Source organism: Ambystoma mexicanum, chromosome 1p (genome assembly GCF_040938575.1).
Source record: "Ambystoma mexicanum isolate Mex_15411 chromosome 1p, UKY_AmexF1_1, whole genome shotgun sequence".
Classification (NCBI taxonomy): domain Eukaryota; kingdom Metazoa; phylum Chordata; class Amphibia; order Caudata; family Ambystomatidae; genus Ambystoma; species Ambystoma mexicanum.
The window spans coordinates 749,547,598-749,574,735 of NC_090921.1; the positions used below are offsets into that span (position 1 = coordinate 749,547,598).

Genomic DNA, 27,138 nt, shown 5'->3' on the forward strand with positions numbered 1-27,138 from the left:
CTTAGTGATTAAAGTAGTGTCATTCGTGACAGGAACTTTGTCGGCCATTTGCGATGGATTTTCTTCATCATTTAGATCAATCAGATTGCCGACAGGCGCGGTGGATGAGCGGAAGGGTTCACTTGTGTGGAGCGGCTGTTATTCGCAAAACATGATTGTTCGCTTCCATTGAGTGCCTCTTGGGGTGGATGACTAGTTCCCTGATTAGTTTCGGCCACTGCCAATCTTAATTTGACAGGTCGGCTATTGACAGAGGACACCATTGTTATACTTGCATTGGTCATTTCCATTTTTTCGGCTCTGTCACTTCTCGCGATGTTGAATAGTCATGTTTGCCACGTAAGACTGGCTTGAGCCTCTAAGTCAAGGCGCCCTTGTATTTTATTCATGAACGCTTCTGCATAGATTTGCTTTAAATGAATTAGTGCAAGTAGTGTTGCTTGATCCTTGATGGTCTCTACGAGTGCTTCTTTCATTTTCATAAATGGGATAAGCGACTGTGAAGTTGCAATGAGCATGTTTTGCAAATCAAGCATAGAAGTTGGTATAGAAGCCAGTTCTTGTTGTAAAGCTGGATCACATCTGTATTAGTTAGGTGTGCAATCCTCATCTTGTGCACGTGGTCCAGTGTCATTAACCCAGTTCACCGGGGTATGCTACATATTATTAGGAGTACTTGTGTAATTGTCTCTAGACGAGTGTTCTATGTATTTTTACTCAGTAGTGGTGGTGAATGTTAATGTATGTGGATCAGAGGTGTGGGTGTTCTTGGTATTCTGCACTTTTCCAAACATATCTGTTCTTTTTTTGTGATTTTGCATTAAGTTTTCTATTTCTGCAATATCTAGCGAAAGGCAAGCCGTTCCTATATTTTGAGAGGTATTACTCCTTTGAATAGGGGCTTGAGAGTGTCTATGCCCTCATATAAAGATTGCCTTCGTCGTTTGCCCATCTTGGCTTTGTCTTTTTGGGATATGTCTGTTGTACTCGCACCCAATGTGGGCAGTTGTTCGTGTTGGATGTCGCAATGTTTTTCATTATCTTTGACACTGGCCTGTCAAATGGTCAAATCTTGTGAATCAGGTTGAGCCCTCAAGGTTAGGGCAGCATGAAGTGGCTGTCGCTCTGTATTTAAGGTAGGTGTCCTAGCAGGTTTTAAGAGGCCAGGCGTCGGTACTTTTTGTAAGACATCTTGTTCGGTAGAGGGTCAGAGATAGGGAATCACCAGCCTGCTGCAGGATATTTTGTGTTTTACTGTCTGCGCCGGCAGAGCATTGGTTCGATTGTTTATTCTGTGTGGGATCCCGCTTTGCGGGTTTGATGGGGTGGGGGTATCCGTTTTAGAATCAGTCTTTGTATGCAGTCTTGTTCGAGGCCGTGACACATTTTCCTGTTGGTCATGGCTCAGTAGACTGCTTGACATCGTGAGGACTTTCCTTTCAAATTATACGGGACCTGAAGAGCAGAACAGTTCGATCAGATCAGTTATTTTGTTTCTTACGATCTAACTGGGGTTATCGCTGCTAATGACGTTATACTGTTCGTCTTCGTATTGGTTCTCTTCTGGAGAAGTATTCAGTTTATTTGGAAAAACTATGGCTTTTCTCTCCTATTATCTGCATCTGTTGCAGTTTGTTAAAATGATGGAAGTGAGAGACGTCTTGTGTCATCCGTTTACTGGACACAACGTTATGTTTGCTGTACAGATTGTTCTGTCCGCTCACGTGAGTGAAAGGCTGGGTTGCTCGCAGTCCTCACAGGCGGGTGTACAAATAATTAAGCTCGGGTCACTGTCCATCGTGTGGGTAAACACCAGAAGAAGGCTCGGATGAAAATGGCACTGCGATGTTGGGGCTCAAAATGTTGGCCTAGTGGAAAGGTAGAATTGCGTTGCTCTTATTGGGACACTCAAATGGTATTTACGCTATGGCTAATTGGTAGCATTCATTAGGCGTACGGAATTAGGTAATGGAGATGGGACGCCTCGTTCAGCAGCACAGGTGGATCAAAGGCTGATTGCCTGCAGTCTCCACCGGCACTCCCTACTTAGGATCAATACGTAGCACAGCATGTTAGTGTATCTTGTCTCTCGGCTTGATTTGGTAAAGGCGGGGAGTCGGAGCTGAATAGTGGGGCGTTACAGTGACACTGCAGCTATTTGAGTTGAAATCTGGGAGCTTGATGCAAGTATTCCGGTTCTCGCTTACCTCGCTTTATTGTTCGTTGTTGAGTTTGAAGAGTTGCGTAGCTCCTCTGTTTCACCGGGCTTGGAAAGATGGTGAGCCCGGCCGTGCAAAGATTGCACAGACTGCCACACTCACGACCACACTCCCCGGCTCGCTCCGCAGACTGGCCTCGTATATGTAGCTGTAGAACTCCACCTCCAAACACGGTACAAAGAGTAAAAAGAGTGTTGTAGGATAGAGTGGTCTGCACAGACTGCCAAACTCACGAATAAATAATTAGACGCCCAATAACACGCCAGGCTTTCTCTCTCGATAGTGGAATATTTTGATTCCACATTGGACAATGTCCATGAAGCAACAGCCACAGGCTCCTCAACACCTCGCCTACACTGAGACAAGACTGCCCCAAGGCCTCTAGAGCAGGCATCCACATTAATTGTAGTTTCAGAAGCAGGATCAGACTTATACAGACTCAGGCATTAGGTAGCTCTGCTTTTATCTGTTTAAAGGTATCCTCGTCTCTCCTACCCCACACAAATTCTCTGTCCTTTTAACAAATCTCTTAAAGGTGCACACTTGGAAGAGAAATTCCCAACGAATTTTGAATAAAATTCCACAACACCCAGAAAGGACCTCACTCAGATCATTCCCATTTGTTGGAGACCTGATCTGTAAAATTGAATCCACCATTTCCGGATGTCCCAAAAACTTGATTTGTTGCACTTTAAACTGACACTTCTCTTTTTTATTGTCAATCCAGCCTTCTCCAGTCTCATCAACACCTCCACTACCTTAGCATCATAATCCAGTTCACTCTTTGACGCCACCAAGTTTTCATCCTGGAAATATCGGACACCCTATAAGCCTTCCAATAAATTTTGCATTATTTTTTGAAACACAGAAGCAGTCGGAGCTAAACCAAAGGGTAATCTCCTGTACTGAAAAGCCCCCATGGGAGTGATAAATGCTGTAAGAGCTTTTGAGGATTCATGGAGGTCAACTTGGTGGTATGCAGAAGATAAATCCAAAGAGGAATACCATTCAACTATCTCGATGGTGGATGGCATTTAATTCACTTTAGGTAAAGGGTGCCTGGTCACCAGAATGTTTTATATACATGTTAAGAAATAGTGACAGGCCACGCACTCTGTTGCCAGTCAAGTTTTCCTGCATTGACTTCTCCTCCAAACACACGTTTTCAACAGAGTGCATGGCCTGTCACTATTTCTTAAGTTATGTTCCAGGAGTCCCGGGCTCAAAAGGCTGCAGCACCAGGGCGACCATGCCTTACAATGGAGAGCCACAATCATGGCTTTCCCCCTCCCCCTATCGGGAGTAAAATTTGTGCTATGGAGGGAGTTGTTTCCAGTCACCTGCAAGTGAAATTAAATTGCGAAAAATACAAGTACCAGAACCCTTAGAGACACTAAAGTCAATTAACTTGCTAAACCTGAATAGGAAATAATGACACGCCTGAAAAGGAAAAGAAACACAGCCTCCCTGAAGACTGATGGAGTCATGAAAACGTGCGTTTGGAGGAGAAGTCAATGCAGGAAAACTTAACTGGCAACAGAGTGCGTGGTCTGTCACTATTTCTTAACATGTTTTTTTTAAATCCTGCAAGTAACACATAATCTGATCCCTCCGTCAGGACGTTGTAGAACTATCGGAGATAACCACGCACTGCTCTCTATATGTTTAATTACACCTTGTTCACAAAGATTCCTCAATTCCATTTTAACTTGTTCTAAAGCATGGGGTCTTGCATGGATTCACATGCTCATGAATATTCCCTGTCGTCAGGCTGGGAATCCTCAGTAAAGAAAAAATCAGTTTCAGTTTCGTTTCTGAACTGTCTTTCTTAGTAGTAACCAATCACTGGTCTCTGGGTCATACTGCCCCCAGGCAATGACTGCCCTCTCCCTAAGCCCCTCCCCTGGCAGCCATCCTCAGATTTTTACTGCACGTTCAAGTGTTGGGAGTCCTCGTGCTATAGCTCTCGAGCTTTTACTGCGTTTTGCGATTTTTCAAAGAGTTTAATTAATTTTTTTCAGTCAATCGAGCCTCAAGCTCCACTGTTTCTACTTCCGATCAACGGGGACCCGTTTCAGAATTTTCTACGCCCCTCAAGGGCGAAGTTCTCGTCGAGTTACGCTTCTTGGAGGATTCCAGAAGACCTTGAGGCCTACCCCATGGACATGGCTCAGGACAAAGGAAGCTCAATGCCCGGATCCAAGCTGTTCAGGAACTGCCCTGGATGCGGATTGCAGAATGTCATCAAGGAGGACGAGCATTCTAGATGCCTCTACTGCCTGCACGAAGACAAAACGCACGTGTAGAAGGACTGTGCGTTTTGCAAGAACATGTCGAAACGGACCATGAAGGATTGGCGTATCCGCCTCACCAACTGGCTGGAAGTAAGGAGCCCAGCAGGTGAGAAGAGGTCCGAGCAGTCTTCTAAGTCCTTTGAAGGCGCTCCGGTGACTGGGGCCCAACAAAAGGCTAAGCACCGGGAGCGCCGAACGGTCGGCTCCTTGGCTGCCAGGCAGAGCAGGCTTTCACCGACGCCATCCACCACAAGCCAACGCTCTGGCTCGGGGAAGAGGAAATCGGGGTACTCGGGTAAGCTTCTGGAGAAGCCCCGGTCGATCCCGAATAAAACAGCCAAGGGGGAGCGAGGCGATGACCCTCCCCCCAAGGTGAAGGCCTCAAGTGTGCCTAAAGTCGTGAAGGCCTTGATTCACCCAGCTAAGGCCTCTATCGAGGGAGTCGTGGCGGCCCTGGCAAAGCCTGTTGAGGCTACCCCAGTGGAGGCGATCTTGGGACCCAGAGTTTCCCTGCCACCGTGGAGGGAATACTCTTTTCAGCCCATCGATAAGACCCCCGTGAGAACACCGGTGGAAAAAGAGGGAGGGGCACAGATTTAGCCTCTGAGGAGGAGCTGGCAGGGGTCGTGAAGATACTCAAGAAGTTCGAGGAGGTCCGGTCCCACGGGAGGGATCCCGACAAGGCGGACGAAGAAAGCGACGGTGGTGCTGACGAGGTTCCCATGGAGGCGGAGGATTCCACTCCCCAACTGTCGTGCCCGTCTCAGCCGGTACCCGAGCCTCAGGACAACTCGCGATCCAGGCCTTATGTACATCGATAAGGACCAGGTTGCCCTTGCCCCAATGGACGATCCAGCGGAACCTGGCCCGTCAGGGAGCCCTCCAAGCAAGCAGAGAAGAGTTCATCCCCCCCACCCCCGCCCTTCCAGCCTTCGTGGCCCTCACAGCCTTAATCCCCTTCCCCTGATGCTAGGGAGGACACAGGAACGGAGACAAACCCAGGGGGGGGGGGGTTGATGACTGTTGGTGACGACGGGATGGACCTTCCATCACCACCACCTCCTCGGGCCTCCCCGCCCGACGAAATTGGCTCCTTCCACGCCATGATTGCCAGGGCATCCGAACTCTTCGCGCTCTGCCCCGAAGAACAGAAGAAGGAAGGTTTCCTCCATCAACAGTGTGAGACCAAAAGGAAGACGGTCCTCTTGGTCCCGTTAATTGACGACATCTGGGACGAGGGGCTGTTGCTCCTGAAGAACCCGTCCACGACTCCTGCCAAGAGAGACCGGTATGAGAAGTAGTACCGGGTCCCTGATTCCGCTCCTCTGTGCCTTAGGGCTCAGCCGATCCCGGATTCGGTCGTCTCGTCGGCGGCCAAGATGAAGGCGGCGGGGGCTCCGGCTTCGACTTCCACCTCCCCCCCCCCCCGGACAGCGAGGGAAAGAAACTGGACCCCATGGGGCGACGGGTCATCGCGTCGGCGGCGATGACGATTAAAGCAGCCAACGCCTTAGCGATTGTGGCCTGTTACGACAGGGAGCTTTGGTTTAAGATGGCTCCTCTGCTGGACTTCCTCCCGGACGACAAGAGGGCGGAGGCCCTAGAGATCCTGCAGGAGGGCGAGGTGGCGTTGGACCATGCCATAACAGTGGCCACGGGCATTGCGGACACCGGCTTCTGACAGTTGGGCAACGGTGTTTGTCATCGATGGCGTGGTTGGCTCAAGGCGACCAATTTCCACCAGAATGTGCAAACCAGAGTTTTTTGGACATGCCCTTCGACGGGAATAACCTATTTGGCAAGACAGTGGACGAGTCGCTGCAGGCCATCAAGACCGACAGAGACGTCCCGGGCCTTGGGGGCCCTTTCGGAACTCCAGAGGCAAGCAAGGTGCCTCCAAAGGATTCGGCGGCGGCTCCTCGACGTACCGCCAGGCGGCCCGCTCCTCGTTGCAGGAGGCCTACAGAGGACGTGGCAAGTCAGGAGGATCTCGTTGTTGTCGCCAAGGAGGCCAAGGCAGCAAGGCCGCTGCCAAGCAGGACTGCACCGGCCGTAGCGTTGAGCCCCCACCTGAGCACCCCGGTGGGACGCCAGCTGGCGAAGTTCGTCAGAGTGTGGGAGTCCATCTCCAACGACCAATGGGTGCTGGATGCCCTGGCCCGCAGGCACAAGAAGTGCCCCTGCATTCCACCCGTGGCCAGGAAGGAAAACCACGTCCCCCAACTGCTGCTGGAAGTAAGGGCGATGCTGAAGAAAGGAGCCATCGAGCTCGTCCCAAAGAAGCTCCGGGGCTCTGGAGTGTATTCACAGTACTTCATCGTAAGAAAGAAGACCGGCGGTTGGGGACCCATCCTGGACCGTCATCGTTTAAACAAGTGCAACAAGGCTCAGAAGTTCCGGATGGTTACCCTCCAGCACGTGATTGGGCAGCTGGAGGATGGCGACTTCCTATCGTCGCTGGACTTGGACTTGGAGGATGGATACTTTCACATCCCCATTCTAAAAGGACATCGAAAGTTTCTCAGATTCGTAGTACAAGGACGGCACTACCAGTTCAAGGCCCTTCCCTTCGGATTGAAGTAGGCACGCAGGGTATTCACCAAGTGCCTAGCACTGGTGGCGCTGCGGCTGCAGGGGATCCACATCTACCTCTACCTGGACGATTGGCTCATCCGAGCAAAGACAAGAGAACTCAACGTCGGGCACACAGCGAAGACCGTCCAATTGCTCACGGACCTAGGTTTCTCCATCAACTTCACCAAATCCCACCTGGCTCTGTCGTAGGTCGCACTGTTTCTGGGAGCCAAGCTTGACACAGTGGCGTGACTGACCTCCCCGTCGGAGGAAAGGAGAAAGGCTATCGTGGGCAAGGTGCAGGGGCTGTTGACCATGGATGTGGCCAGGGTGAGGTCCATCAAGTCCCTTCTCGGCATGATGTCCTCGTGCATCTACCTGGTGCACCTCTTTTTCGCGCCTTGAAACACCTGTGTATAGGCGCGTTACAAATACCATATCATATCATATCCCTGCAGACTGCGGATGGGGCCACTGCAAGAGTTCCTCGACACCCGATGGATGCAAACGGCGGGCAGCTTCGAAGACAGGATCCTGGTCAACGAGGCCTTCCGCCAAGCGATCCGGTGGTGGCGCATCTGGCGGCAGGTGCAGACTTCCAGACCCTGGTGCATCAGGAGACGGTGACGACGGATGCCTCCCTGGAGGGGTGTGGAGCGCACACCGGAGATCTCCACACAAGAGGCCTTTGGCTCCCAGAGGAGAGGTCACTACATAACATCCTGGAGCTCCGAGCCATGTTCTGGGCCCTCAGATCGTTCCTCCTGTCCCTCAAGAGCAAGGTGGTGAGGATCTTCACCGACAACACCACCACAATGTTCTACATCCGGAAGCAGGGAGGCACCAGATCCCCAGCCCTATCCAAGGAGGCCCAGGATCTGTGGCACTGGGCCGTCGCCCAGGGGATGTTTCTGGTGCCCTTCCACCTGGTAGGAATAAAGAACACCATCGCCGACTCACTCAGCAGGGAGCTGCGCTCGTGCCACGAGTGGGAACTGCGTCAGGATCAAGTGGATCTACTCTCCCAGATCGACCTATTCGCGACAGCGACAAACACCAAGTGCCGGAGGTTCGCCAGCAGGTTTCCACAGCCAGGGAGCATGGGCGATGCCGTCTCGTTCCCCTGGGACGGCCTGTTCCTGTACGCGTTCCCGCCGTTGCTGCTTCGACTCATCAACCAACTCAAGAGGTCCCGTTGCAGGATGAACCTCATCTCACCGGCGTGGCCAAGACAGATCTGTTTCCCGGACCTTCTGGACTTGTCAGCGTCCCCCCAGTCAAGCTGTCGATGGACGCGGATCTCCTCGCCAGAGAAGGAGGTGCCATCCTCCATCACGACCCAGGGTCGCTGAACTTGCAGGCCTGGCTCCTGCAGCACTAGAGTTTGGAGGGTACGATATCCCGGCGGACTGCAAGGAGGTGCTTGCAAAGGCCAGGGCGTCCTCAACTCTTAAGTGCTAAGGACATAAGTGGAAGAGGTTCTCTGTCTGGTGCGGCGCACAGAAGATTAACCCTCTGCGGATTACAGCCCCTCAAGTGCTGCCGTACTTACTGTCGTTGGCCAAGGCGGGGCTGGCCCATGCCTCCATCAAAATCCATCTGGCGGCTATCTCCCGCTACACCAGAACTCCGAGGCGCTCATTTCTGTCGTCCCAACGCCTAGTGAAGGAGTTCATGAAGGGACTGTTCCGATCGTTCCCTCCGGTGAGGGCTCCGGCCCCGGCGTGGGAGCTCAATGTGGTGCTGACCAGGCTCATGGGGCCACCATTCAAGCCTCTGCATTCTGCACCGTTGAAGTTCCTGTCAAGGAAAACAGCGTTTCTTGTGGCCATCACCTCCGCACAACGAGTGGGAGAGATCCAGACCCTCTCCTGTAAACCTCCATACCTGACTTGCCACGAGACGAGGGTGGTGCTGAGGACGCACCGCTGCTTCATGCCCAAGGTGCCGTCAGACTTCCATCTCAACGAGCCCTTGGTGTTACCTGTTTTCTTCTCGTCGACTTTGTCGCCGGCCGAGAGGACTTTGCACTCGCTGGATGTAGCTAGAGCACTGATGTTCTACGTGGACCGCACGACGAGTTTTCGAAAGACATCACAGCTGTTTGTGTACTTTGGACCTGTGAACCAAGGGAAGGCCCTCTCGAAGGCTTCCATTTCCAGATGGCTCTCTGGCTGCATCATGCACTGTCACCGGTTGCCCGGCCGTCCGAGAGCCCATTCGACCAGAGCGATCGCTGCTAACACGGCGTTCCTATCTGGTGTGCCCCTGCTGGACATCTGCAGTACTGCTACGTGGAGGTTGACGCACACCTTCACGAGATTCTACTGCGTCGACCGGGATTCCAGGTAGGAGTCCAGACTCGGTCAAGCAGTGCTGCGCAACCTGTTCGCCTGAAGGTGGGCCTGGTGAGGAGGTAAGAGATGCTTAATGTTGAGTTGATGAAATGCTTAATGTTGAGCCTTGCCACCTCCCGTGGTTGTGCATGTGTGTACTGCTATGTATTCTTGTATTCATGAGCATGTGAATCCATGCCAGACCCCATGCTGGAGAAGGAACAAGTTACTTACCTGTAACTGTTGTTCTCCAGCATGGGTCTGGCATGGATTCACATGTGAACCCTCCCTCCTACTCCTCTGCGGCTCTTCACTTGGTCCTACTGCCACTTTACGTGCTACCAAATCTGAGGATGGCTGCCAGGGGGAGGGGCTTAGGGAGAGGGCAGTGATTGGTTACTACTAAGAAAGACAGTTCAGAAACTAAACTGAAACTGATTTTTTCTTTACCGAGGATTCCCAGCCTGATGATGGGGAATATTCATGAGCATATGAATCCATGCCAGACCCATGCTGGAGAACAACAGTTACAGGTAAGTAACTTGTTCCTTCTCTCACACTCAGAGGAAGGTACCTCACCTTATGTACAGTGGGATTGGCATTTCCCAACAGCTGAATCTCATGCACATAACCTCTTAGCCTCCCAAATCCATTGTGAAACACCTTAACAAACCTTCTACCCTGTCATCACTGAATTTTTCTGAAACATTCCTAGCTACTGTGCGTACTTGAGACTCCTTAGCAGGGTGCAACTCTAGTCCCAGCTTACCCTGGTGTTTCCAACCTAGCAAGCAAATCCCTTTGGTAGCCACATACACTTTACCATGAATGTGTTTATCTCCGTGGGCAATATCACACCACACAAAACTTTTCAAATCAAAGTGTTTCTTCTCACCCCAAAACTCATTATATTTTTCTTCCGAAACAATGGTATATGACGATCCGAAACAAGTAATGGAGAGAAAAATAGAAAGAAAAGAAGAGAATTTTTTTTTCCCACTGCACAAAAACAAAATGTTGCCCTAAAGTCTGTGCAGGATCGACCTCCATCTGCCCCCAAAGAAAACGAAAAGATTGCCATGCTCTCCTATGAGGATTATTTCTTCTGTCAGTACATGGTGCTATATTCTCCAGACCCTTAAGTATATCCATGCAGTACCAATTCAATATTCCAGTCTTCCGCTGACGTATATCATCTAACTTGACAACATCTGTGGCTCAACTCCGGAAATCCCTTCCCCAATACCACAAGCACTCTTCAGCCATCAGCGCCTCCCGGAGCTCACAACGCCAGATTGGCCACAGTACTGAAATCTGCTCACACACTCTCCAGGCCGACCCGATCCCTGCTCAAATGAGTGCCTGAGCCCCGCCAAGAGCCCTGACCTGCTAAGTTACACCTTGAACATAGTAATTGGCTCGCGTCCCTCGCTCTCGCCTCCAAATGCCATTGGCCAGTGTAGGTACCCACTCTTCAGCTTTCAGCACACTTTACTGCACACATTGCCTCACCTATGTACCTACTCCAGTGTGAAATGGTGTTTTGTATAGAAGTGACACGGGTACAAATGTATGATGAGGGGAGCCAATTGACAGCTTGAGGCATACCAGACTCGTGTCCCCCGGCGCTCCGAACTGTCAGCCACTAAAGCGCAATATATAGTTTATGCGTTGTTCGTCTCCTTGCTTCCTCATTAAATGTGCTGCTCCCACCTCAACCTGTGCAGGGCTTGCAAATTCTACTAGCCACTAGCATTGGTGAGTTGTTTTTATGAAGGGCGAGCACCATTTTCAGGACACTTGACTTTGCTGGCGAGTATGGGGATGTTAGAAACTTATTTTGCATTTTCTGCATACACCTTTTGTTTGCAGAAACTGGCAAATCCAAGTTCAGTGTGCATGCTTGGCAGCATTGCACCATATATAAAGTGTGCTTGTGGCGAGATGCACCATTTTACAAAAAGCACTGATAAATATTTTGTCACCAGTCACCTTGGTGCTAGTGCATTTCTCTCGAGTATGTAAACTAAGGAACTCGCCCTGCAGGTCTAGTGGGATTTTTAATAATTTGCAAGGCCTTCTGTGGGAAATCATATGACAGTTCTGGCACACCAGGCTAGTATCTCCCGGCGCTACAAACTGTCACCCACATGTATCGTAATTTCAAGCTTATGCATTGTCCGGAAACCCGACAAAGTGTCACAAGTTTATAGAATAGTTAAGACCCCAACAACTGTCCGTGCTGGTGGTGAACCAACGGAAGAGTAACTGCTAATGCGTGAACGCAAGAAACATTCAATAATAGAACTGTGAATGCCATTGCGCGCACATCGTACTCATTTACAAAAGAATAGAGATGAAAGATACACTGTGTGTCATTAGGCATAGACTGCACACAATGAAAGATATGACAGGCATCCTGCATTAAAGGGGTGCAACTGTACTATTATCAAAATAATTTATTTCAGCAAGAGCCATACAAAATTACATACAGCAATAGAAACAATCATTAAATTCCATACATTAATCAAAGAAAACGCTTTGCTTTTAGACAATTTTAAAGTCCATATAGGAGCATATGCACACAAAAAAAAAGAAAATGTGTACACATTCAAAACACAAAACAGACTTTAAACAATCATTGAGGTTCATACAGTTGTCTAAAATGGCATTCGTATCGAACAGGCAGCCCCAAAGTATTTCCTAATTGCAAATGAGAACTTTCCATCGTAGTAGTTTTCAGCGACATATATGCTTCTTTAATAGTCCTTACTTTCTCGTCGATGAAAAGCGTACTTCAGTAGAACCTTCTTGGGTTGTTATATAAAAGCCAAATGCATAAGAAGTGCTGGACAGCCTCAACTTCAATACTAAACTTTTCACACTTGTCCGACTGTCCTACATTCAAACGAGTAATTCATTGTTGCACTGCACAGGCAATATTCCAAATCCAATTTTGACCATGAACGTCTTCACATTTTTCTGACAGGGGATATCCAAATGCATTTCCAAGGAGAAGTTGCATTTAATCTGTAAAAATTGTGCCACTCATTTTTATCAGCATATTGCCTGCATATTTCTCTAAAATGCCACAGATCATAGGCATTTCTCACTATAGTTTTATAATCACGGCCCACTTTAGCAGCGTTACTCCACATAAGTGGTAAATTAACTTTTATTGAAATTTATTTGATGAATGAAAACCATGGGAGACCAGTAACCCTTTGCTGGTCTAACAGATCATAGGCCATCACGGTAAACCGAGAGTTCATGAGTATTCCATAATTTTAACCCCTAGAGCAGGGGTTTCTTTTCTATTAGGTAATCACTACATTTCCAGCCCAGTTCCATTCGAATGGGAACAATGGGGGAAATTCAAGAGTCGTTTAAGTATAACCAGACTTCCAGAGTCTGTGTTCCCCCAGATTATTGCTCCAAAAATTGCAGCCAGGATGGCCTGCCTTCTATTAACCTCCATAATGACTGCCTAAGTAATGACAACCTTTCCCCTCCTGGCTAAAATGGTCACACTTTTCGCTATATGATCAATCCATCCGATTGAGTTCTGCCCTCGTAGGCCATAACCCACTAGCTGTTCTAATTTAATATCTCCTAAAAAAAAAAAGAAAAAGTGTGTGCCCTTTATTCAGGGTAAAAACTATCGTTTTTTATCTGGATATATTTATTTTTCGTTCTTTTTATTTACATATTGCCAAGAATGTGGTTCATTTTTTATTTTTTTTATTTTGGAGGCCTACACGCGTCTTGGATACCAGTACCACATCATCTGCATATAGAAGGATGCCCCTTTTTTCCCACCCAATAAAGGAACATCTGATTCTCTATATATGCAAACTGCAATATCTTTTATAAATAACCAGAATAACAAGTGGGCCATCACACATCCCTGTCTAACTCCTTTTGTGATGTTAAATGGACTAGCAATAGGCACCTGCAGGGCCCCAACGAACTACACCAAAAATATCAAAATATAATTGAGACATTGCTTGGATCGGTGGTATTGGGACACACAAAGTTCCTGATTTTGCCCATAAATGGTGCCTCGGTAGCGAGTCAAAACATGTCTGGAAATCAATAAATGCAGCGTGAACAGGGTTCTCCTGAGATTAACATATTTATCTAAAAGCAAGACCAATCTGCCAACTTCTGGGTAACTTGTTTGTTATACTCAGATCATTAAAGAACTTAGTCCGACAAGGAACCCGCGTTTCCCCGCTTCTCCCTTAATAGATCAATTGTCAATAGTCAGGGGCTTTAGGTTTCGGCTGATTTAAGGCATGCTCTACCTACACTACTGTGGTATTGTCCAGACAAGTGCTGGAAGGACACACCATGCCTCATAGGCTTTCCACTTTTGAAACTGTCAAGCCACAAGTCTGTCTGGCTACAAAGTGGTAGAATTTGACGAAAGTTGGAAATGTACAAGGAGGTAATGGGCAAAGCGTTATTATCAGCTAAGCATAAAAGTACACCCTCCAGAAGCTGCTGAGGGAAAAGTTGTGATTTAAGTGTGTGGTGGCTTGTACTGCTGATAACCAATGTGCCGTTGTCATTGTATGCTGGCACACATACTGCATGTATTTAATCATAAAGGGGCTCATGTTCCATGGCGGCGTAACGTCCATGGAAAGCGAAGGCTTTTAAGCCTTCATTAACGTTACCCGCCCCCCCCCCATTTTCAATCATTTGTATTGCAGAGGAGGGGTGGAACGTAACTTGCGTTTCCACTGCTCCCTTTCTCTCCGCCATACAAATGCTGCAGCATCTGTGCCAGCATGCATTTTCAAGCCGCCGCAAATGCTGGCGATCCCTATGAGGTCCTCCTCTTTTATGCACCAGCATAAAGTAGGCGGACCTCATAGGGATCCATTGTACACGCTTTCTGCCATGCAGAAATGTCTGGGAGCGTGTACAATTATAATTGAACTCTACCTGACAAGCGAACATGTCAGGAAGGGTTTCATTTCCTTTGTGAGTGCCACTTGACATTCCAGCATGGGCAGCAGCGCTCACAAACAAAAGCAAACGTTGCCTGGCATTCCAGCATGCCAGGCAGTGTTTACTCACTTTGCACTGTGGAGTGCAAATGTGAATGGCTAAAGGCGGCGCATTGCTTGTATGTCACCTTTTGCCTTTTACATTTGCACCCCACAGTTCTAATGATGAAAATTTGACATAGAGAGTCGCTTACGTTTTAGTGTAAATGTACCTGCTCCCCACCGTCAAATTACGTTTTTGGGCACCATGAGCCCTAAACTGTTACCAGGCATGGGAGAGGGGATTACTTCATATTCTCTTCAAACGAGGGTGCCACTTGCCACAACACTTCACTTCCTACATGTATTAAGCTGTTTTCCCCTAATGATGGAAGGAAAGGCTAAAATATTGTAATTACATTTTTGGTTACTTTCGGGTAATTGCATGTAAAGAATGTTATTGCTCTTCTCTGTGTGTAGGACAAAGTCAAACGTCTGGAGGTAGAACTGGATGAAGAGAAGAACACAGTGGAGCTTTTAACTGACAGAATCAACAGAAGCAGAGACCAGGTAATGACTCTATCATCCCATAATACAGAACAGTACTGAAATTGAAAAATGCTTTGTGTACCCCCAGTGTCGGCAAAAGCCTCTAGGACCCGAAACAGTGTTGCCATTCTCATAAGCTGTTTACTACTGATGATTGCAATGATCGTTTATTCAAGCAACTTAATTTAGCATCCACTACCTCAAGATGTATTTAGACACTTGGTATTTGTGTTTTTTTGGATGAATATGGTAATCGCTTTGTTATGGATGTGAATGGTTTATATACATACCAAAATAAAATAAATAAATGCATTTAGACACTTTGCAGAAATACACAATCAAACAAAAGCAGCAACAGAAAGAAACAACATAAAAATACAATTGTAAACACATTTAAACTTACTGAAACAAGTTCAAACATGATTTAAGGGAGAGAAAATTATAACAAACTGATGACACAATATGGGTATTGTACTTGCTAGTAATGCCGAAATCCTTTCTATGGCTAATATTTCCCAGGTTTTAATCCCCCCCCCCAATAAGCTACTATGGGGCCCCCTGTATCTTTCCAAAATTGTGCTAGGGTGATTTGTGCTACAATCAATCAAGAGATCAGCTCCACATGAAAGGGGCAAGTTCCATCAGCCAAATCACCTAAGGTTATTACTATTGGGGTGGAACACAGTTGGCGGCAATGTATGTGGTTTATTGGGCATCTACACCACACATGGCCTATGTCGCCCCGTTGACCACAAACCTGCCAGCATAATTCTAATCTGTGCAGATACATCTTGTGTAGTCTCTGGTGCATGTACTAATGGAAATCTATCTTATATATACACACACCCCTTCTTTTATTAAGGTACATTTTGAGATTTTTTGGGCCCTGTGCCAAATGTGCTTCCATGACTCGGAGATTCTTCCAGTTCTTGCTCCCATCTGGACACTTTGGGAAATCTCTCATTTGACTCTGCTTCATCTAGGAGTCTATAACATCTAGCAATTTTCTTGAATCTCGTGTCTTCCTGCATTGTGAATTCTAGGCCTATGGGCATTCTTTCCCCCTCTGTTCTAATCACTTTATTAGATGACCAGCGTCTCAATTGCACATCTACCTGATGTTCCTGGTCTCTAGCAAAGCATATTTCTGTTTGCATTTGATCTATGTTGGGACTCCTCCACTATACAGGTCACCTAGTGTTAAGGGTCCTTTCTTTTCCCATCTCATATATGCGTCTTTGTGTAACCCTGGTGCCAAGTCTGGATTCTGCGTGATTGGTGAGAGAGGGCCAGTCCCATACAGACGTCCCTTAACCAGCCTTATAGTTTAGCGAATATAAAATTGAGGAAAGTAGCCCACAATTTAGTTTTCTTGCTTTCTTCAAAAGGATGGGAAAGAGATGGGGCGGAGTGTCCAAGCTTGCTTGTTTTGATTTCCTTTTATTTTGGAGCTCTTCATGGCATCTGGCACTCTAACATGGGAGCTATTTGTGAGGCTCTAAAGTATTGGCTGGACCACCTTAAACCTCCTGTCAGGCTTGCCCTCTTTAGGCTTTTCTGTGGTATTGTTGGGATCTTGCGAGGCAGGATGAATGCGAAAATATATTATTTTAATTTTGCAAGTTTACCATTCGGTAGAAGTATACAGAGAGCCTGAAAAACATATAACAACCTTGGTAGCAGGGTCATATTAACCACATAGATAAGGCCTGTCCAAGATATTTCTCGGATTTCCTTCTGGATGACTTCCCTAGCTCTGGTAGATTTGACCCACATAATGATACACTTCAGTGTTATGTTTACCCCCAATTAATTAATTGCCTTCACTTAAATTGAAATCTATTTTTCAAAGTGGACATCGTCTCAGGGGCTTCTGAGATATTAAATACTACTGACTTATCGTTATTCATGCGTAAGCCCGGGATGTCGCCAAACTCTTGTAGGATAGACACAAGCTCAGGAAGAGAGGGTCTGTGTATCGTGCAATTGTGTGGTGGTGGGTGTTATACTTTAGCCATTTATTTCTGTCTCATTCTGGATTCTTTGGGCTAAAGTTTACATGGCTAACATGAATGAGGGGACATAGGTCATCTTTGCCTGCTATCCCTCTCAAGATGTCTGGTTTGTACATAAGCCATTATCCATTACTCTAGTCTTGGGCATTTTAAAGTGCTCATTATGGGTTTCACCAAATTGCGGCAAAACTGAAGACTTTTTAATGATGTTTAACACGTATTACCAATTTATCCTGTTGAACGCTTTGTTCACTTCAAATGAGAGTTTTTCGAAGCGTGCACATTTCTGTGGACATGCCGTTATTGTCTTGGGCTCACCAATCGACTATCAATATGGTCTGATCTCGTTTAATCGGCAGAGCCACCATGAGTCTGGTGGCTTTTATTTTTCTATGTGTTTTAGTATCCACACTAAGCAGCGCAACGTGCTTATAAAAGGTACTTTTCTCCAGATCTTTCCTGGGCACAGGGACAAATATTGCATTATTGCTTGGATTTCGATACAGCTCCCAACTGTAAGAAAGAATTAAATTATTTGATAACATGTGTTATAAAAATAGATTTGAAAACCAGTCTGGGCCACAATCTTCAGGGTTCCATAGGGATTGGGTTGTCTGGTCTACCTCTTCACGTGTATGTTATTGGACACTTCAGAGCTTCATGAATTTCTTCAGAGATCTGGAAGCTCAGCTGTAATATCTTGGGAACATTTTTCCATTGTGGTCAGTTTCCATTTGTCTGAGGCAATTTCGGACCCCTTTTAGTCTATTAGACTAGGGATGTCATTCTGGTTAGACATTTTCAGTAGTTCTGCCACCAGTAGTTTGTTGGCTATTTTTCACTTGGAATAGTAATGCTGTTTAGTATAAAGTAAAGATTGGGAAGATTTCTCTGCCATACTTGCTTCCAGTTGGTTTCTCACTAATTTCAGCTTTCTTAACCCTTAAAGTGCCATGGACGAGGTATTTCGTCCTTGGGATTACCTCCCCAGTGCCAAGGATGAGATAGCTCGTCCTTGGCACTTAAGGGGTTAATGAAGGAGAAAATGTTAGAAGGCTTTTTATGGTGAAATACTGAAATCACCAAAAAGGCCTTAGCACTGGGGGGAAAATCCATGGCAGTTCAGGGAGCCTCTATGCTTATATTCTGTTTTCATAAGCAAACCACCACTTCGAATGGATTGTGTCCTTCCACGTATTCCTTATCTTATGATAATTGTGCTGTGTTCGAGACCGCGGAGTCGTAGTCCCCCGAGGGCCACTGTCGAGCGTCAACATCATCCGCTGTATAAAGGGCTCGAGCAGCAGCAGTTACCTCAGTTCCGTTTTTCCGACACAACTGCTTCGTGTTACGAACGGCGCATCAGATTGTTCCTTGACGATGTCCTCATCATCTACTCCAACCACACCCAAGACAGGGTTAAAATAATGTCAGAAGTGTGGTAGGAAAATGTCGATAACCAACCCCCATTGGAATTGCCTCTGGTGCCTCAGCCCAGACCATCGGGTTGACGAGTGCAGTCCCTGTCAGGCCATGTCGAATAAGGCTCTTAGGGAACGTAGAGGTAAGCTGGCGGTGGGGGAGGAAACTTATAAGTCTTCTAAAAGACAAAAGGATTTGGATGAATCCAGTCGAAAATCTCATCATGAGTCGAGAAGGTCGAGATCAAAGAGTCACTCAGGGAAATCTTCCTCGTCTTCGACTAAAAAGTCAAAAAAGCGGTGTCACAGGTCTTCTTCCTCCTCATCCTCTTCTGGGAGGAGAGTAACTTACCCATCAAAGCACGATTCCCCCGAAAAAATGGGAGGCCTTCAGGGCTTCGATGCTAAAATATTCGAGAAAGCAGCACAGACCCCCACAAAGTTGCTGCGTGGTGATCATGCCTCTACTCGCTCTAAAGATGACAGAGGAAAATCAAAATCTAAACACGCGAGCGTTGAAAAGGAGTCGAGTGTGTCTTTGCGGGAAAGTTCCCCGACACCTCATACTAAGTGAAAACCACTGGTGCATAAATCGGTGTTAGCGGAATCGACATCGACGTCGAAGTCTAAGCCAAAACTCGACTCAACGCAGTCGACGACCATAGCGTCGAAACCGCTGACGAAAATGACGTTGACACCTTTGGCTGTATCGAAGCCTTCTCCGACCGCATCAAAGCCTCCTTTGACATCGTCGAAGCCAGCGTCTTCTTTATCGACGCCTTCAACGCCTTTATAGAGGCCTTCTTTGATTCCAAGACCAAGTCAACGCCATTGTCCATACATAGGTCAATTCCACCTTCTTTACCTGAAAAGGTTTTTCCGTCCTCAATGTAGACAGGAGTTTTTTAGATCCATGTCATCCATTTTTGAGGAACACTCCTCTCAAGAGGATGTCACTTCAGATGGAGCTGGATTTGGAGCCAGAGAGGTCCCTGAAGAGCTAGTGGACCCAAATTCTAAAATAACAGATCTTTGACTGTCTCCAAAATGCCAGTGGTTTAGATACTTCACCTGAAGTGGATTTTGAAAGGCCAGACCCTACAGATCATGCTGATCCTAGTTATAGGAATGTTATCGGAAGGGCCATTGATTTTATGGATTGGAAGGCAGCTTCCCCAGATTTCGACCAGGATGACATGACGGACATCTTGAGTGAAGGTCCCTTAAAAGATCTTGTTTTTCCATTCCATAAAGCACTGAAAAAAAGGGTGATGGTAAATTGGAATACTCCTGAATCTATGTCGGCTGTAAACAAGAAACTTGTTCCAAAATATAGACCATCTTTATCAGATCCAGAATATTTATCCAACCATCCCTCCCCTGAAAGTCTAGTGGTTCAAGCTGCAACCTCCACTAGGCAATCGGCTTATTCATCAATACCACCAGACAGGGATGATAAAAAAGTTGATGCTTGGGCCCAGAAAGTCTTTTCTTCGGGCAGCATAGCTCTTAAATCGACTAACGTTACTTGCACATTAGCAAGATTTACATATACCCTGTGGGACTGCATGTCATCAGTGACTGAACGAATCCCGGAAGATGAGGAACGGGATGGTTTCCTGGCTATAGTTAAAGATGGTAAAGAGGCTATGGAGGAATGCCTTCAGTCAGGTCTGGACACTGCTGATAGTGTAATCAAGTCCATGGCATCTAGCACTGTCCTACGCAGGTTTGCATGGCTAAGGAAATCTGGCTTTGCACCTGATGTGCAATCTAGATTACTTAATGTGCCCTTTGACGGCTTGAGGTTGTTTGATAGCAAGGTGGATGAGAGCGCCGCTATAAGACAGCCTCATCAACACTCTTACGCAGGCTCATCTTCTTGGAAGAGTCCTCCCTTTCGCTTCTACTCTTTTGGAAAAGGGAGGGGGCAGGCCAGACAGAGGCCAACGGAGAAAACCCTTTCGTGGTCGAAAAGGGAGAGGTTCTAGATCAGCCACAGCAGCGGCTACTACCTCTTCAGCCACTGCTGCAGCCGCTGCAAAGCCACTTTGAGGTCTTCACCCACAAGACCCCAGAGGGAGGCAGAATCACTCAGTATCTGGACGAATGGCGGGGCATTACAAAGATGCCTGGGCACTAGAGATAGTGACCCATGGTTACTGTCTTCCTTTTCATCAAAGACCTCAAGATCATGCATCGAGAGCCAACTCTGTAAAAATTCCTGACCCGCTCCTTGTGCAGGAGATTTTAACCCTGCTAGAGAAAGGTGCAATAGAACATGTACCTGTAGCGGAGAGGAACAAGGGTTGGTACTCCCCTTATTTTCTCATCCCCAAGAAGGATGGAGGATTGAGACCCATCTTGGTCTTAATAAATTTGAACAAGTTCCTCAGGAAGGACAAGTTCAAGATGATGACCCTTTCTCAAATCCTTCAGACTCTTCAGCTTCAGGATTGGCTGGTTTCTTTGGATCCTTAGGATGCTTACTTTCATGTGCCAATCCATCTCAAGCAAAGAAAGTACCTGAGGTTCGCAATTGGTGGTTCTCATTATCAGTTTCGGGTTCTACCATTTGGGCTGACCTACGCCAGAGGGTTTTCATCAAACTGATGGTGGGTGTGGCAGCAAGCAGCAGAAGGGGGATTCACGTCTACCCTTATCTGGACGATTGGCTAATCAGGGCGAGTTCACCTGAACGAGCCCAGGAACAAACTGCCTTGACCTGCCACTTCTTATGCAGTCTGGGCTTCTCCCTCAATTACAAGAAGTCACAAATGATTCCAAGCCAAAAACTCCAATTCATCGGAGCAATCCTGGACACTTCCTCAGGGAAAGCCTTGCCTCCCGAGGAGAGAGCTCACCACATTCTGCAGATGGTAATGAAGTTTCAAAATGCCCAACATCTACTGGCATTCGACTTTCTAAGGTTGCTAGGCCTCATGGCGTCCTGCATTTTTCTGGTGCCAGAGGCCAGATTGAGGATGAGATCCCTTCAATGGGCCCTCAGGACTCAATGGGCCCAGTTTTCGGGGGAGATGTCAGATCTTCTGCAAGTCTCGACCAAAGTGACTCAAGATCTCCTATGGTGGGCTTGCAAGGAGAATATCCTCAAGGGGGAACCGTTTTGGCAACCATGACCGGAGATAATGGTAGTGACGGACGCCTCACTCACATGGTGGGGAGCCCACACCAACGATCTGACAATCAGCGGTCGTTGGTCTCCATCAGAGTCCAAACTACACATCAACCTTTTGGAGCTGAGGGCAATCAGACTAGCGCACAGGGCTTTTCTGCCCTCTGTACAGGAAAAGAATGTCCTGATAATGACAGACAACACAGTGGCCATGTACTACCTCACCAAAAGAGGAGGCGTAGGATCACTCCCAGCTCTGGTTCTGGGCAATGCAAGAAGGAATCTCTCCATCAGCAGTTCACCTAGCCGGAGAGCTGAACACGGCGGCGGACGCTCTGAGCAGGCAGAGCACAGTCTCCCACGAATAGGAACTAGCTCAGGAAGTCCTTCAAGAGATCTTCACCCTTTGGGGAACCCTTCAAATGGATCTGTTCGTGACCAGTGCCAACCGGAAGTGCGAGCTGTACTGCTCAAGGGAATTTCCCCCAAGAGGCGCTCTAGGGCACGCGTTTGTAGTGGACTGGCTATTTCCACTCCTTTATGCGTTTCCTCCTGTCCCCCTGATTCCTCAAATAATCAAGAGGTTGAGAAAGTTCAGGAAAACCCATGATCCTAATTGCCCTGGATTGGGCCAGGAGGACGTGGTACCCGGACCTTCTGGACATGTCCATCTGCCCTCCAATACGTCTTCCACAAAGAGAGGATCTTCTCTCGCAAGAGGAAGGTCGGGTTCTTCATCTAGAGTTCAAGACACTCCGCCTTCACTCATGGTTTCTGAGAGGCTAAGATATAAGGATTGGGACCTCCCGGATGACGTAATGGAGATCTTGCTTTCGGCCAGAAGGCCAGCAACAAAATCCCTGTAACGGTGTCGTTGGAACAAGTTCAGTAACTGGTGCAGGGATAAGAATGTGGATACATTGCTTTGTAATACTCCAACAGTACTTTCTTTTCTCTTAGACTTAGCCAATTTGGGGCTCCAAGTTTGTACTATGAAAGGATATTTGGCAGCGCTATCTATCTTTAAGCGCTCCTCGGAAGAGGTGTCCTATTTTAAAATGCCTTTAGTCATTCAATTCTTGAAAGGGCTGACAAATGCATACCCTCCGACACCTTTTTAGGTGCCCATCTGGGATTTGAATCTAGTCTTAAAATTTCTCGTGTGCCCCTTTCGAACCTTTACATTCTTGCCCATTAAGACTTCTCACTCTTAAAACAATTCTGTTGGTGGCTATAACATCAGCCCGCAGGGTGAGTTGCAGGCACTGTCTAGTAAGCCTCCTCACACCATTTTCCATAAGGACAAGGTTATTCTAAAAGTCAAACCATCTTTCTTGCCTAAAATAGTTTCTGATTTTCATATGTCACAAAAAATTACCTTACATTCTTTTAATCCTCCTCCTCACGCTGGTAAGGAAGAGGAAAGATTGCATAGACTGGACCAAAAAAGGGCTCTCAGCTTCTACATTTCCAGACTGGCAAATCTTAGACAATGTGACCAACTATTTGTTGGGTATACTGGACACAAATTGGGACTTGGAGTGTCTAAACAAACCCTATCCAGATGGATAATTCTAGCAATCTCTGAATGCTATAAATTGGCTGGAAAAGATCCTCCAGATGGATTAAGAGCTCATTCAACTAGAGGTATGGCAACTTCCACGGCTCTTCAGAGGGGTGTCCCAGTGCGGGATATTTGCGCTGCGGCCACCTGGTCGTCAATGCACACCTTTGTGAAGCACTATTGCTTGGATTCCACTTTATATCAAGGAGGACTATTTGCAAAAGCTGTCATTCATTCAGTCCATGACTAAAATTCCTAGTACTCCCACCTCCAAATTTACCACTGCTATGGGAGTCTATCATAAGATGAGGAATACGTGGGAGGACACAATCCATTTGAAGAACAAGTAACTTACCAACTGTAACGTTCTTTCGATTGGATGTTCCTCCCACGTATTCCTCATCGACCCTCCCAACCTACCCCTACGTACAGTTTACACCTGTTGCACTCTAGTTTCCTTAAGAGCTAGACTGGACCTGATCAGCTGATGCGACCATGAACACCGTAAAAACAGAACTGAGGTAACGGACGGTGCTCGAGCCCTTCATACAGCGGATGACGTTGACGCTCGACTGTGGCCCTCGAGGGACTACGACTCCGCGGCCTCGAACACTGCACCCTCTGGTGAAATTTCTTTCCGGAGCAGCATAGCTGGGATACGAATTATCATAAGATGGGGAATACGTGGGAGGAACATCCAATCGAAAGAACGTTATAGTTGGTAAGTAACTTGTTCTTCTATTAGCTTTCATTGGGTGTCTTTGGTTGTGATAAAGACTGCGGTCTGACTATTAATGGCCTGTTAGGCTCACCTGGATTCCACAGGGGCGCCGAAAGAAACTAGACTGCAGCGGTCTCCACCAGCGTGACTCGTAGTGAAGTGACAAGCGACTGCACCTGCCCTCTGAGTTGTCTGTCTGGCACGAAGGAGGATTTTGCTAGAATAGGACAATGGTAAATTAGCTAACCAATAGGAGAAGATCTAAGTACTGCTTCTGCTTCTGTACCCTCCTTATGTTCTCCTTACTGCGTCTCACCTGATAGTTAAGAAGGATGAGCTCTCCATCCTGCGTCTGCATGCAGGGGTGCGTTGAAACTTGGGTACTCAGTTAGCTTCAGGGATCCCGTGGCTGAGTTCCTGACAATAAGGACTCCGAGGTAAGTCTTAAGTCTTGCTGTTAAATTCTGATTGTCTTTAGTTCACTTTTGCACTATTGTCTTCATAGTGTTTTTCCCTTTTTGCAGAATTGCCACAGACAGGTGTCTCTTTCTCAGAGAGAGCGATGTAAATGCCAAGGTAAGTTTCAGTATTACGAAGAAAGAATAACGTCTTAAAATGCAGTATTGTTCATTCACTCTTTTCACCTGTTGCTCTCTTTCTTGTCTGCAGGTTCGCCACTTTCAGAAACGAAGCTTGTGTGAGGGAGTTTAGCAAGACCGCAAACGAATATAGCTTCGGGTAATTATCTTGCAGCACCGGATAATAGCAAGAAGTCACTCACCAATTGTCTTTTTTGTCTTTCACAGATGTGGCTGTTCCGGGCAGTGATTACTCTAGAGTGCCTCGCTGGATCGCCTGGATGAACGGAGCATCAGTGAGTATTTCGCTGCGCTATGCTAATTGTTCTTGAAATGTTTCCTTGAATAGCGCGGTCATTGGTGTTCCTTCCCTTGCAGGTACAAACTCCCGAATGCTTGCGGGGGTGAATCCAGGTAAGGTTCTTGCTATGACCTGTTCTTTTCTCTTCCTTTGCAGATCGAGTAGACAGATCGGGCGTGGCTGAAGACTGGACTGGAGCTGCAGGCACGGTGAGCGTTACGCTGCAGGAGTGCAGAATAATGCAATGCGTGTTCTGTTCTCCAGGCCTGGTTTAAATAGCCTCCAAAAAGTAGTTCCCAGGTAAAGTAGTCCCAGTACCACACCCAATGAAATAGTCCCTTTAATAAAGTAGTCCCTTCAAGCAGCCTCATGGTGGGCTATACCTGGCTTTACCACTTGGTAATTTGACTTGCCTGAAAAAGACCATATGAGCCTGGCGCCAATGGCGCCAAGACTGAGTCCAGGAAGCCCTTAGGCAATCTTTTGGGACCTTATAGGTCCCCATGGGTGCCAGGATTTTGTGTTGACAGGTCTGCTTCAGATGTCTGGGGGCAGGCATCATGACATGGCCCCTCTCAAAAGGGCGTTACCTGCATCCCCGATTGTGTGCTGATTTAACTACTGTCTTGTTCTCTGCAAAGTAAGGTTTACTTTGTGCCTTTTCTTAGTCACGTTGCAAAATATATAATCATTTAAGTACCATGGATATCTTTTGGCCGACAGTGAGTCTCACCAATCCACATGCAATAGCACTGGGGCATGGTCCGATAATAAACTTGGACCGATATTGATTTGCACACTTGGGAATTAAAGTGCTAGATTGGGAGCATATCCAGTCTTGAGAACTGTGTGTATTGCTGAATAGAATGTGTAGTCCTTTTCCCTTTGATGAAAGAAATATGATTCTATCAGTATTTTTGCAATAACATGGAGGTTTCTTATGTCATGATTAGAATTAGATATGGTCTTGGCCATTGCAGGGTCCATTATGCAGTTAAACACTACGCTATGATTATATCGCATTCAGCAAAAAACTTAGATCGGAATCAAGTTTCTAAAGAAGATGTCTTGCCCTTCATTCAGCGTGTGAACTGATAGCTTTTGGGTTCTTAGCCAATTTTTAATCAGCAGGCACCTCCCCTCGGTCTCTCAGCACATCAACACTGCAAAAGGGAGTGCTCTAGATATTAGGATGGCAACTCCTTTCATTTTAGTGCCATTAGCCTTGTACTCCTACGTCCTATCCCCTTTCCTCCATACTTGTGGGACATTTCGTCCTTCGGGACGGGACCGGAGCACTTTTGTCAAAAAGCATCAAAAATTAAATGTTTGTGCTTCTTTTATGCGGGGTACCGCACGTGGCCGAAACCCTGCCCATCTGAGCACCGCCCCGCGCATCGCCCTTCAGTCCTTTTCTCTGCGCGGTCGAGACTGGACGCACTTGCATTGCTCTGAGTTTTTCTTTTTGGCTCTCGTTGTCCTTCCTTCTTGCTCCGGTTCCTCGATTGCCAGTCCTCCGTCTATGCTGGAGCTTCTGGGATTCGCTTGCTGTTCTTCGTTCGAGTGTCGTTTCGCATGGGCGGATCCTCATCCTGTTTGTCTGGAGTGTCTAGGCCTGGAACATTGTTGGGACTCGTGCCTTTACTGCGACTCCCTCTCCATTCGGGCACTCCAGCGTCGTCTTCCTCAGTGGGAGGTCGTGTTCCAGCGCGTTCCTCCACCGCATTTGCAGCTTTTCATCGACGAGAAGAATCGCCCGGTGAGTTCTTTACTTTTCTGGGCACCCCAGCCGGGGGACTCCTACCCGGGGTCCTCTACGGCCGGCAGGGGCTCTAGTAGCTCTGTCACCAGGGTTTTCCCATAAGGTGCCCCAAGGGCCTAACAGGCGTACCAGAGACTCCTCCGAGGGTACTGACAGACCTGCCAGAACCGGACATTGTTCCGAGGTTCACCTTCACAGTGCTAAGATTAAGCTCTGTTCGGCTGGGTGGGTGGGCGGATACCAGGGTTCGCCCTGATTTATCCATATCTAGAGCACTCCCCGCTGATACCAGGGCACACCCTGAGGTCTCCTCTTCTGGAGTTTTCTGTACCGACTCCCGGCTCGAGACCCCTATTAAGGGAGCTTTACGTACCAGGTTGAAACCTGAGGTTCCTCTTGTGGATGCTAAAGTCTGTACCCTTTCTATATCAAGTTCCCACTCAAGGCGGATACCTCTCTTACACCTACGTTTCACAATGTCTGGTGCTGGGGGCATTCTTTTTGGGGCTGAGTAGCCTTTTTCTCGCCACGTGGACAACAAAATCTTTTCCGCCCTTCTTTTGATTGGCATGCGCAGGCTCCGCTGCCTCATGCTGTCATGCTCTGCTCCACTAATCTATGTGGACCCGGCCGGTGGTTGACCCTCCTGGGAACCATCCTCCTTGCGTTCG

The 27,138-nt window shown here is 47.3% G+C and overlaps 1 protein-coding gene across 3 annotated transcripts in view; it reads left to right on the forward strand.

Moving 5' to 3' along the window:
• Window positions 1-27,138, forward strand: part of CGN (cingulin) — a 2,193,661-nt gene that overhangs the window by 1,711,866 nt on the left and 454,657 nt on the right. For all 3 annotated transcript variants that reach the window (XM_069650469.1, XM_069650484.1, XM_069650476.1), the window contains exon 16: window positions 14,901-14,990. In XM_069650469.1, the coding sequence (XP_069506570.1) occupies window positions 14,901-14,990 (90 nt within the window). The remainder of the gene's footprint in view (window positions 1-14,900; window positions 14,991-27,138) is intronic.